Source organism: Panthera pardus, unplaced genomic scaffold (genome assembly GCF_024362965.1).
Source record: "Panthera pardus isolate Hobbes unplaced genomic scaffold, ASM2436296v1 HiC_scaffold_20, whole genome shotgun sequence".
Taxonomy (NCBI): domain Eukaryota; kingdom Metazoa; phylum Chordata; class Mammalia; order Carnivora; family Felidae; genus Panthera; species Panthera pardus.
In genome coordinates this window covers 75,686,626-75,697,836 of record NW_026526766.1, presented here as the reverse complement: position 1 = coordinate 75,697,836, position 11,211 = coordinate 75,686,626, and the positions used below count along the sequence as shown (strand labels likewise).

General features: G+C 39.7%; 1 protein-coding gene across 1 annotated transcript in view; it reads right to left on the bottom strand.

Annotated features, from left to right (window-relative positions):
* Window positions 1–5,437: 5,437 nt before the first annotated feature.
* PAPPA (pappalysin 1) overlaps window positions 5,438–11,211 on the bottom strand; it is a 244,000-nt gene continuing 238,226 nt past the window's right edge. Inside the window, exon 22 of the mRNA XM_019453913.2 lies at window positions 5,438–11,192. Within this exon, the coding sequence (XP_019309458.2) occupies window positions 11,085–11,192 (108 nt within the window). The 3' untranslated portion in view covers window positions 5,438–11,084. The remainder of the gene's footprint in view (window positions 11,193–11,211) is intronic.

Here is an 11,211-nt window from a genome sequence, read left to right as displayed (position 1 = left end):
AAAGTTTTTAATTTTGTTGAAGTCTAATTTATTTTTGCTCCTGTTGTTTGTGCTTTTGTGTCATACCTAAGAATGTATCACTAAAATCAAGGTCATTAAGATTTATCCCTATGTGTTCTTCTAAGAATTTTATGATTTTAGCTTTCATATCTAGGTCATTGATGTATTTGGGATCAGTTTGTATATATGGTATGAGGTAGGGGTCCAGTTTCATTCTTTTGCATGTAGATACCCAGTTGCCCCGGCACCATTAATTGTGCTTTATTTTTGTATTTCATAAATGGAAATCCCATAGTGTATATTTTTTGTGTCTTGCTTCTTTTGCTTGACATCATTTTTGTGAGATTTAGTCATATTGTTGCATAAAGTTGTAGATCAGTTGTTCTTATTGCTGTAGCATTTCAGTGTATTCATATATACCACTTATTTGCCCATCATACTGTTGATGGGCATTTGGTGAGTTTGCAAGTTTGGGCTGTCATCAATAATGCTGCTATAAACATTCTGGAACTTGTTTTTGGTGAATATATATATATATATATATATATATATACACACACACACACACACACACACACATACATATATATACACACATATATATATACATATATATACACATATATATGTATATATATATACATATATATGAATATATACATTTCTGTTGGATGTACTCTTAAAAGTGGAATTTCTGGGTCTTAGGGCATTATCTTCATCATTAGATACTGTCGTAGCATCTTTTTAATCAGGAAAAAATTAAGACTCCTTTATAACGCCTCTCTTTATGAATAGGCACCCTACTTACTTTTACTGCACATGGGAAGTAAGGCAGTGAGAAAGGTAGATATGTGGAAACTGAGTGAGCTAGAAATAAACTTAACATTTCCCTGCTAAGAGCTTTAACTTGCAGTCCAGTTTCCACTCTCTGTGGACTGTGCTTATTCATTCTACAAGTTATCACTGATCCTTTCCAAAGACGGCATACATTATGTTCTCGAAAGCACCAGCTCTACAACTGAAGTAGAATGGCTTAAATACTCCCTTCCTTGTAACTTAGGTAAATTCTACCTTTATGTCTGGAACTTTCAAGACTATCCATCGCAAAATCACTAACCATAAGAAATGGAAATGTCCTTAGGAATAGAAAGTTCCATACTATCATTTTGTAAATGGGAAGTCTGAGGACCAGAGGGAAGAAATTTGCTCTAGGTAGTAAAAATACCAAAACAACCCTTTTCCCATTTATATTATGATAGGAAGAAAGGATCACATGAGAAATAAAAATGTGGGTTTAGAAATCTGACATGCCTGGGCCAAAATCCTGGCTCTACTACTTGGTTACTGTGTAATTTTGGACAAGGTGCTTATTTCTGTGGGTGTTGATATTCTCATCCATAAATGGACTTAAAGATATTTGTTTATAGCATTGTTGTTAGGATTAAAGAATGGATAAAGGTAATTTCTCAGTAAATGGAGCCTTCTTTAAATATTATTATATAGGCTGTCTTGTCCACCTAACTGGTCAGTAGAGGATAGAGTAGCTAGAGAAGTACACATAATCTGTTCTCCTCATAGGCTTGAGACAAGTTCAGTGTCATTCCAAGATACGAGACTCGACTTGTCATGGATGGAAACGTCTGGGGAAAAAAATGCTCACTTAGCACCAGTCATGATACAACTTGGTAAGTTGTTCAAGGGGATATGGATAGTCCAGAGATGATGATGTCTCTAACGAAGTTAGACAAGAGGCATCCTGGTCAAGGACAGAGTACTGACCAAGGTGGCAGAAGTGGGGAGCTCTGTGTCTGGCATGAGGTGTAGCCCTGGAGAATCTCCTCCCTAACCCAATCTTGAATTTACATTTGACAAATATAGAAACTATACTAAACATGGGAAAGCAAATATAACATTTATACTGCAACTGTCCTTTCCATTTCTATGATAGGTAGGCATGGATGAGGAAACAAGTTCAAAAAGATGTGGTAACTTTCCCGAGGTCACATTATCCTTTCCCCTGTAGCCTGAATGCATTATAAAAACCTTTCTCAACACAGCACTGCAGTCACTACCAATCTGTGTGGTAGTGGTAGATTAAGTTGAAACGGTTTCCATCCCTGGAGTATTTAAATAATATTGCTTTTAGTTCAAACAGACAAGACAATCATGAGAAGAGAGAATCTGTTTACACCTCAATGAGATTGGTACTTGACTTTTGGGTCCATTCACTATGAGAATTCACTTAAACTTTGAGCCTCAGTTTCTGTCATCTGTGGAAATGGGACTAATGATCCATATATTACAGTATTTTTGTGATAAATAAAAGAGAAGCTAATCTCTCTCCTTGTCTTAAAGGCACCCCTTCTCCACTTCTGCTCTTGTTACTCTTCTAAAGTACAAGCTAGAGAGTAGAATAACCTTGATTTTCATTCTTCATTGGATTTTACTCTGGACCTGTTCAGTCTCTTGGGCATGTAACTGAGATTTATCATTTCATAGAAATGGACACTGAATGAACAAGAAATGGACCTTAGATAACTCCAGTCTCGGTGATGTGAAAATGGCACATAATGTTCTCCATGTAAATATTGGGGAGCTGGGCTGGGTGTATCTCTTTCCCTCCTCCTACCATCCCACTTCTGCTGCAGAGTGCAGCCTACCATGGGGCTCATATTTAGCCAAAGATGGGGTGGAGAAGTAGGGGAGGGCAAAAGGATAACACATATATTGAGACCTAGTGTATAGCTACCCCCTGCTGAATGCTTTACTTAAATTATGATACATTTTTCTCAGGACAGCCCATTTAGGACAGAAATGATGAATCCCATTCTACAGACAATGCTACGGAACAGGTAGAGAACTTCCCAAGATAGCACCACATATAAATGGCCATGATTCCAGATCCCATCTGACTATGTTCCAAACCCTTCAAAGTCTTGCACTCTTATCTTAAGACCTCACCACAACAAACCACTGAAGGGTCATCAGGAATATCACTTGAATATCCAAACCTACACACCTGATCACATGGCTTTAGGTCTTTATATTTTCCCAATGGCTGAGCCCAGGAAATCGCTAGATTTCCCAGTCCCAAATATACTATTATTTAAAAAGAAATTCAATAGGAACTCTACTTTCTTCTCAATTTTTTCTGTAAACCTGAAGCTTCCCTAAAAAGCAAAATCTATTAATTGAAAAGCAACTCTCTAAAATCAGTGAATAGCTGTGGTGTAAAATGACTTTCTAGAATCACACAATGCTGAACACTAAAGATTATTTCATCCAACTTCACTATCTAATAGAATGGAAAACTCTTTTGCCCACTCACCATGACCACCACTGTCATCCAAGAGTCATCATTTCTTTCCTGGACATTTCTTTCCTCGTACACCCTACATCTGTTCCTTCCCTCCATCTTTCTCCTTCAGACGGCCATCAGGTGGATCTTTCTCAACCACAAATCTGACCTTGTAAGTCCCTTTCTGAAAAACCATTCAATGGCTCCTCATGGCTGTTAAGATAAAGCCTGAAATTCTCAACATGGCTCATGATAACTTTTCTCTCCATCCTCTTATTGGTCCACTGGTACCCTCTCTTTCTACTTCCTAAGTGCATTGGCTTTTTATTCAGTCTCTCGAGAGTACAGTGCTTTTTCTTACCCAGGATGCTGTACCTGCTAGTGCCATTTACTTAAACACACCACCTGCCCTTTTCTCATTGCCAACTTACTGCATTACTGTTTACCACCTCAGATCACAGTCCTTTAGAGAGGTAAGAGAAGGAAGGCTTCTCCTCATTTGAAGGCTAGAGAGGTTTTGCTTTTTGTCCTAGGTTGTTATTTCTGGCCCTGAAGGTTAAGAGTTGGATAGAGTTACCAATGTCAGCATAGCATGATAGAATGTGGACCTTATCTTTTTTTTTTTTTAACTTTAAAACCAATACTTTGGTTAGACAGGTTCTAGAACTTGGTTGACAAATATAAATAGATGTAAATGCTGAATGTCTCTGCCTGTTTTGAAGTAAGAGGGGAATCATTTTCCCATCTGACGGATTAAGCAACTAAAACACAGTGAATTTTCTTCATGTGTGTGTGGGTGTATGTGCGCACGTGTGTATTAGGGTTAGAGAAAGAGGGGAGAAGACACTAGAACTAATATCTTCTGTCTACAAGAGAAATCTCTGCCCTGTGACTTCCCGTCTACAGACAGAACCCGTGAGTACAAAAGTCCTATGAAGACTTTTTCCTCTCTTCCCTATTTTGGAAATATTTGCCTCTTTTCTTGAAATTGTTCCTTAAATCTTCTTTCAGTCTTCACAGTGAATTGAAGAGAACTGAGCAAAACGTTCTCTGTGATCATTCTCTCTCTTTGGAAATAGCAATTTATCTGGCAGAACGTAGCAGTGACTTTGGTGCCTTCTCTCCTTTCAATGGATTCTGTTTGTCAAGAGTCCAGAAAACCTGTGGGTAGTTCTTGACTTCCCTACCTGTAGCCTTTCATATAATTCACCTTGATGTCCCCAAACTGCCCTTTTGTGAAGATTCAAAAATTTTAAATATCAACAGGTCAACACATATTTTGACTTGTCTTGTGGTGGTATTGCCTGCCAGCAGCTCAGTCTACAGGGCCAATGACTTTACCCCATGGCAGTGCCTGTGGAAGTACTTGAATGCTTTAGTGCATCTTGGTTTCATTCTCTTAAAAAACAATAAGTAGGTCTCAAAACACAGAGTGTATTACGAATAGTTGTCGTGAGCCACCCCTATCTCATAATAATCAAAACAAGAGTTAATATAATCTGTGTCTGCTGCAGTTCTAAGAATATGACATATTTATCTTATTTAATTCTATCAACAACATCCTGGGGTGAGTCCTTTTATTATTTCCATTTTACAGATGGGAAAACTAAATCTTAAAGCAATTAAATAACTTTCCAAAGATCCCATGGCTACTAAGTGGTGATAAGATGAAAAATGAGATCCAGTAGGCAGATCAAAAACAGCAAAACATCAGCCTCAGCTGCGGGCTCATTTGATGAACCAGATGACTAAGCATTCAATTATGAAGAAAAAAATGAAAATAAAGAATATGCTGGAAGTATATTGTTGAAGATAGCATCCAAAAGGCTAGCTATAACTGTCATATAACCATATAAACATGTGCATATATGTGTAAATTTCTATTTATATATTTGTTTCAGTTCCCTAAAATGTGAACTTTTTTTTTTTAACATGTAAGAATGTTTTTCAGTTTTTGCATATGCAAAATGCAGATGTTTACAGGAATTTATTTGTGTAGAAGATTGGGTGTAGATCGAATTCAACCTCACGCAACCACTGATCTTCTCATTCAAGACCCTAGGGTTCTCTTGCACATGAGTGTGTGTGCATATGTGAGTCCTTTAGATTTCCACAACACACAGAAACCACACCGCTACATACTGAAGCATACAAGCTATTATATATTTTCATAATATAGAATTTTAAGGTATAGTAATCAACAGTGGCAAAATAATTCTGTCTTCGACATTATTTTTTTGTGTGTGAGATCCAACCTGTAATTGAGACCAGAGAAAACAGTATGGAAACACAAATCCACGAGAATAGGATAAAAATATCATGAACAGCAAAATATGTCTGAGTATTTAAAACCGTATAGAAAAAATAAATTAGATGAACAATTGTGTAAATATAAATTAAAAAAGATGACATTCTTAATAAATAAAGTTTACTATTTACAATTTTATATATTGCTGAAAGACTTAACTTAGATCCATAAAAACACATAAACAGGAAAAATAATAAAACCCAAAATAGGAGCAGCAAATTTATGCGCGTGAGGTACAGAAAAAGGATTGGAATTGTGTTTTGTTTTTGGTGTTTAGATTTTTTTTTTTTTTTTTTTTTACTTTTTTTATAGTAGTAGGCCAGTAGAATTCTCATGAGAACAGATTTTTAAGCACTTCAATGGAGAATCATTTTTGGTAGTTTCCAGAAGGTGCCAAACAGATTTCAACATCATAACAATTAGAAATACCCATAATAATTATAACAATAATAAAAAGGCATAATATGATACATAAATATGGAAGAGCAGTTTGTAATATGAATACATTTTCTCTAGACGAGATCACAGTTTTATTTTGTAAATATTACATTTAAGTATATATATACACACATATATGTACAACTATATATACATGTGCATATATATGTAAATTTATATTTATATATAATATCTTTATATAGATAGATATCTGCGGACAGGTTATTGATTATAGAGACCCAAGAAAGCAACTCAATAATTGTTCAAAATTCTCCTCACTGACTGCTGGTGTGTTTAAGAAGCCCCGAGTTGTTAGCACTCAGAATGCCATATCTTCTTTTAATGAACACTTGATGTGGAATTTTAAGTCTGAGAAGAAGATGAGATTTTAGTGACTCCCTTCCTCCATGAGGTTGGAAATGGCCCATGAGTCTTGACTAGACCACAGTAAACTGACTTTTACACTGTAAGATGTAATTGGCTTTTAATCAAATTCTAGAACTGGTAAAGGCCAGCACAGGGGAGGAGAAAATCCAATGTACCTAGGAGTGAAATATTCCCAAATACAAGCCTCTCTCTTAAGGTGGATTATAAAATCAGGAGCTCCAGCTTTCTTCCTTGAACTATCACATGAGCACTCCCTGTCTTTCTTAAATGGCCAATGGGCCTGTGCATTCTTAAAAAGTAACCCATGGACTTTGTGTCTCTCACAGATTGCCACAGCCCCTTTAAAATCCTCAGGGCCTCACCATCCCCTGCCATCCCACTGTGAGGTAGGTAAGTAGTATCATCCCCATTTTGCAGCTGGAGAAACTGAGGCAAATGGAGAAGCTATCTGAGGACTTGTTCAAGATCACTGAGCAAACGGAAGCCTGGAGTCAAGAATTCCAGGTTCTTTCTCTAGAGACATAACTCCTCTCTCGGCTATTATACAAATCTTTTAAAGATCAAACCATTGGTAGGAATTTGGCAAAACGTAAATAAGTTACAAGAATAGGCTTTTATTCATTTGCTATTTAGTCTTTGCATTTGCTGATTGCTTGGTTGATTTTGTTTTGTTTCTCAAAAACCATGGGAATTACCTGTCTGGTCATGTAGCAGCTTTTTTAGGAAAGTGGATCGTGCAGTGTGATTCTAAGTGCAGTCTTTATAAAGCCCAGTGCTCTACTGGTAAATACAAACATTTTATAACGTGAAAAGCACAACACACTATGTCCCCTTAATATTAGGTAAAACCAATTTCCAGCCCTCCCTACTCCCGGCTACCACTGATTGCCACCAAACAAATAGACAAAATGCTCCCCCGACAACGACAACTACATATCAAGGGGGAAGAGGTCTTATTCCTGGACCTACCACAATGTACAGAAAATAACAGCATTATAAGATCCCGCTTTATGTCTCCTGCTAGGGAAAATTTTTATGGTTGTGTCTACCTACTAGTCTGTAGAATAAACAGTTCCCTTTAGGAAGCACAAAAATAGGGTTTTTTTTTTTTAATTCTTATTTTTAATCATGCATTTTATTTCCTTTTAATCTTTGTCTTCTATCAATCTCTATCTGTACAGCTTTCTTACCGTCAATTTCTTTTTATTTTCCCACTTGAAGTAGTTCCAGAAAAAAAAAACAAAAACAACCACAAAACATAAAACCTCAAAACTGTTCACTTGAATTTATGGTTTCCTTTCTTCCTTCCTTCCTTTTTCTTTCTTTTGTTCTTTTTCTTTTTAAAACACAGGTAAGACCTATAACAAATTGACAGTTACAACCAAGTTAAATTGAACCTGGAAGGGAGGTAGCTGAAATCTGTCTGAAAGAATTATTTTCAACAAATAGCATTTAAGCATTGGCCAAGGTGGGAAAAAGGCCAAGAGAACCGTCTAGGCAGTGACTCAACATGCTGAAGCCCGGAGTAGCAGCGCATACCCTCCATCTTCAAAGCCCTATTTATTTATGATCGCTCCCTTTCTTAACACCCTAATTTAGCCACCAAAATGGACTTCCCAAGGACTATCTTCCCTTAAGAGGTGGTTGGCACAGACTATGGGGGTAATGCAAGTCCTCTGGGCATGCAGTTAGGGTTGTGGCTTGGAAAGGCTTCCCAAAACAGGGTTTGGAGAACTGTCTTCCTCATCTTTTCTTTCTTGCTGCCAACAGGCTAATACTTCTTCAACCCAGAACCCCCAACTGCTTTAGGGCCCCCGAGCTGCTGATAGACCACAGTGCTTCAGACCTGCCTCCTTGTGAGTACTCCATTATCCTAAGCAGGAAATGATCAAAGGGATAAGACCATGAGTTTATTCCCAGAAAGAAAATGAAGCCGGAAATCAGTGCCTCGCACAAATAGAACTGAGTCTCTTTCTCTAAGTTTTGAGAAGGGCCTCCCATGTGAGCATGAGGCTGGTCATCAGTGGGGCAGCCTATCTTGCCTAATATCATTGTGAGTAACAGGTTTGATTGATGGTAAGGAGAAGACTGGGTAGTTCTTTGCTCAACTCAATCTGTGAGTTTGAAGATAGAAGTCAGCCTCTAGGAAACTTTGCTCAGCTGGAGAGTATGGGCATAGACAGGGTGAGAGTGAAGGAAGAAAGACCACAAGGGTCAATTTAAGGGAAGCCGGTGAGGTTTTTCTGTGGTTCCTGCAACCCCACCATTAGTAATGGCGCCTTTGGGTCTCCAAGACTTTTTGTACTACTTCCATGCATGATAAAGCAATTGGGAGGGCCCATACCATTACCTTTCTTAGTTCATATCTTGTCAGCTGACCACACATGCTGATAACTCAGCTAGGGCAAGAGAGGGGCTTTAGAAGTTGGCGAGAGTCCTAAGATACTGGAGGGAGTACAAAATGGGATCAAGTCTTCCGATTTTGAGGATGGTTTTGCTAAGGATTGGCCCTGGTAACTATAGAAAATGATCTGAATATAAATGAGATGTGAGTTTGTAAGAAGGAAATATAAGGGATTTGAGTCTGTCCTTAACCATGGTGGCAGCTTCTCCATTCTGGAACCCAGTCTCAGAGTTTGGAACACAGAACAAGCCACACGAATCTAAGCACTGCATCATTTGTGGGCACCTGTGCAAAAAGCACCTTGATATATGTATATATTGGCTGATAGATGTCTTCTCAAGTGCTCTTGGTCAGCAGGTAATTGCTGTCAGGAGTAATACAGGAAGAAGGTTCCTGAAGTTATTTTTGGTCCCCATAGGAGAAAGGACGATGACTGATTAACAGTGACTGCCTCAGGTGCAGGAATGAGGAGTCAGCACACATGCCTGGGGTTTCCCATTCCTGTGCTAGACTTTGTTTTTGTTGGTTGCTTTCACTAGATTTGAGATGACATGATTTACAGCAATCTTTATGTGATACTCTCCTACTGCCTCATTTTCTCAGTTCCAGGTCTAGAAATTATGTCCAGCTTGACCATTCTCGCCACCTCTTTCCATATTAATTTCTTCCCGTATTAATTCAAAAGGAGCAGACAAGTAACTGGTGGAAAACAGGCAAAGAGGACCCCAATGAGGTAGGGGCTTCCACATGCAATGGACTACCTCCCTCTCAACTTTTGGAGGCTGAACCTGGGTAAGAGGGAAGGGCGGACCAACCACAGGTGTGGATGGGAGTCCTGACAGCTGGAAGACTATGTGAAGAACATGATGACCATGTTTGGTTGTTGGGGACTGACGCTGTGTGCTCTTTAGCTTCCCTCTGAGGGCCCTCGAGAACACAGCTCAGATTGATCATATCCAAGATGATTCTCTGTTCTAGAATGCTGCTCAGGGCAACCGTGAGGTCCTCAGCACCAGAGCCTGATCTAGCCTGGAGGGCCAGGAAGGCAGGGATAAGGATAATAACTCAAGAGTCCCCACAATTCCAGCAGTCTCTGGATGGCCCCAACAGCACATTTAACACTGGTCCACTTGATTATAAAAATCTAACACTGGCTCAGACATTCTGGACTCTCAGTGAGGGTTTTAGCATCTCTAGTCCCTCTACTCCCTCCTAGGATGCGAAGCCCACCCATGGGGGATTTAACTTCTCACCAAGTGGGCCAATGAGGGTTTTTCTCTTGCGGAAGGGCTAAGAAGTGAGGAGCTGTGGGAAGATGTGGGTCACTCTTAAGGCAGACTGTTTGGTTGTGTGGGGTTTTTCCTAACCTAGTCCTACCATCTTGGGGGTACTCAACGTATAGGATAGAGCAGCAGGAAAAGTAGCAGCGAATGTGGTCCCAAGGCAAGATTTGGGGAATGGGTGGGTTCTGGAGGGATCTTATGGCCTCAAGCAGGGGGCTGTTATAATACCTTGACACTGCAACCCTATGCCATTTCCAGCTTGGCCTTAACCCTGGAGTTGGGGTAAAATCCCCCCACGGCAGCAGAAGAATTAGGGGGCTTTGCATACCTTGGATTCTTTACCTCATCCTGGGTTCTACTTCCCTAGAAGGTAGGTGATCAGAGACCATTTCACTTCTAATCCCAAAGGACTGCACAACAGTGCATGCCTGACATGTTCCAAGCCTCAGAGTACAAGCTATCTTGACAACACTTGGTCTTAGCAGTTTCTGCAACTGTTTTTCTCCCAAGGACAGTATTGACTAGGAGCTTGGGAAAGGGAAGACTGAGTTTGTTCCCGTCTCTCTCCGCTCAGTCTCCAACACTCCCCTCACACAGATGTCTGTTGGGGTACGTATGCATGCGTGTGTACTAACCACATATGTGCATACTCCTAACTGTATAACATGTTTCTTGCTGTGGCTGTGTGACAAATGATTTGAATTTTAGGCTCTGGGACAGCACACTTGTATATGCAATCCATCTAAGACTTTGGGATGGGATTCCATTCCATCCTTCAACATGGCGAGACTTGGTTCATGCGCCCCTACTATGAGTCCTTCCTGGGTGAAATTAAAGGCAGACCGGTTGGGTGCTAAGGATCCCTGGTGTGGGGAGGCCATTCCGTTGAGCAGCTGACTGTGAAATCAATACCAAAGGGATGCGGGTCCTGGCGCTGGGAATTCTTTGTCAACTCCTTGTCCTTCCTTAGCCATGGCTGTATCCCCGGAGGTCTTTCCGGCTGTGTTCTTGGGCCTGGGGGTCCCGACAAGCACAGTCACCTTGTAGGTCACAGGACATAGGGAATGGGGTAACCTGCAGAGAGAAAAAGAGA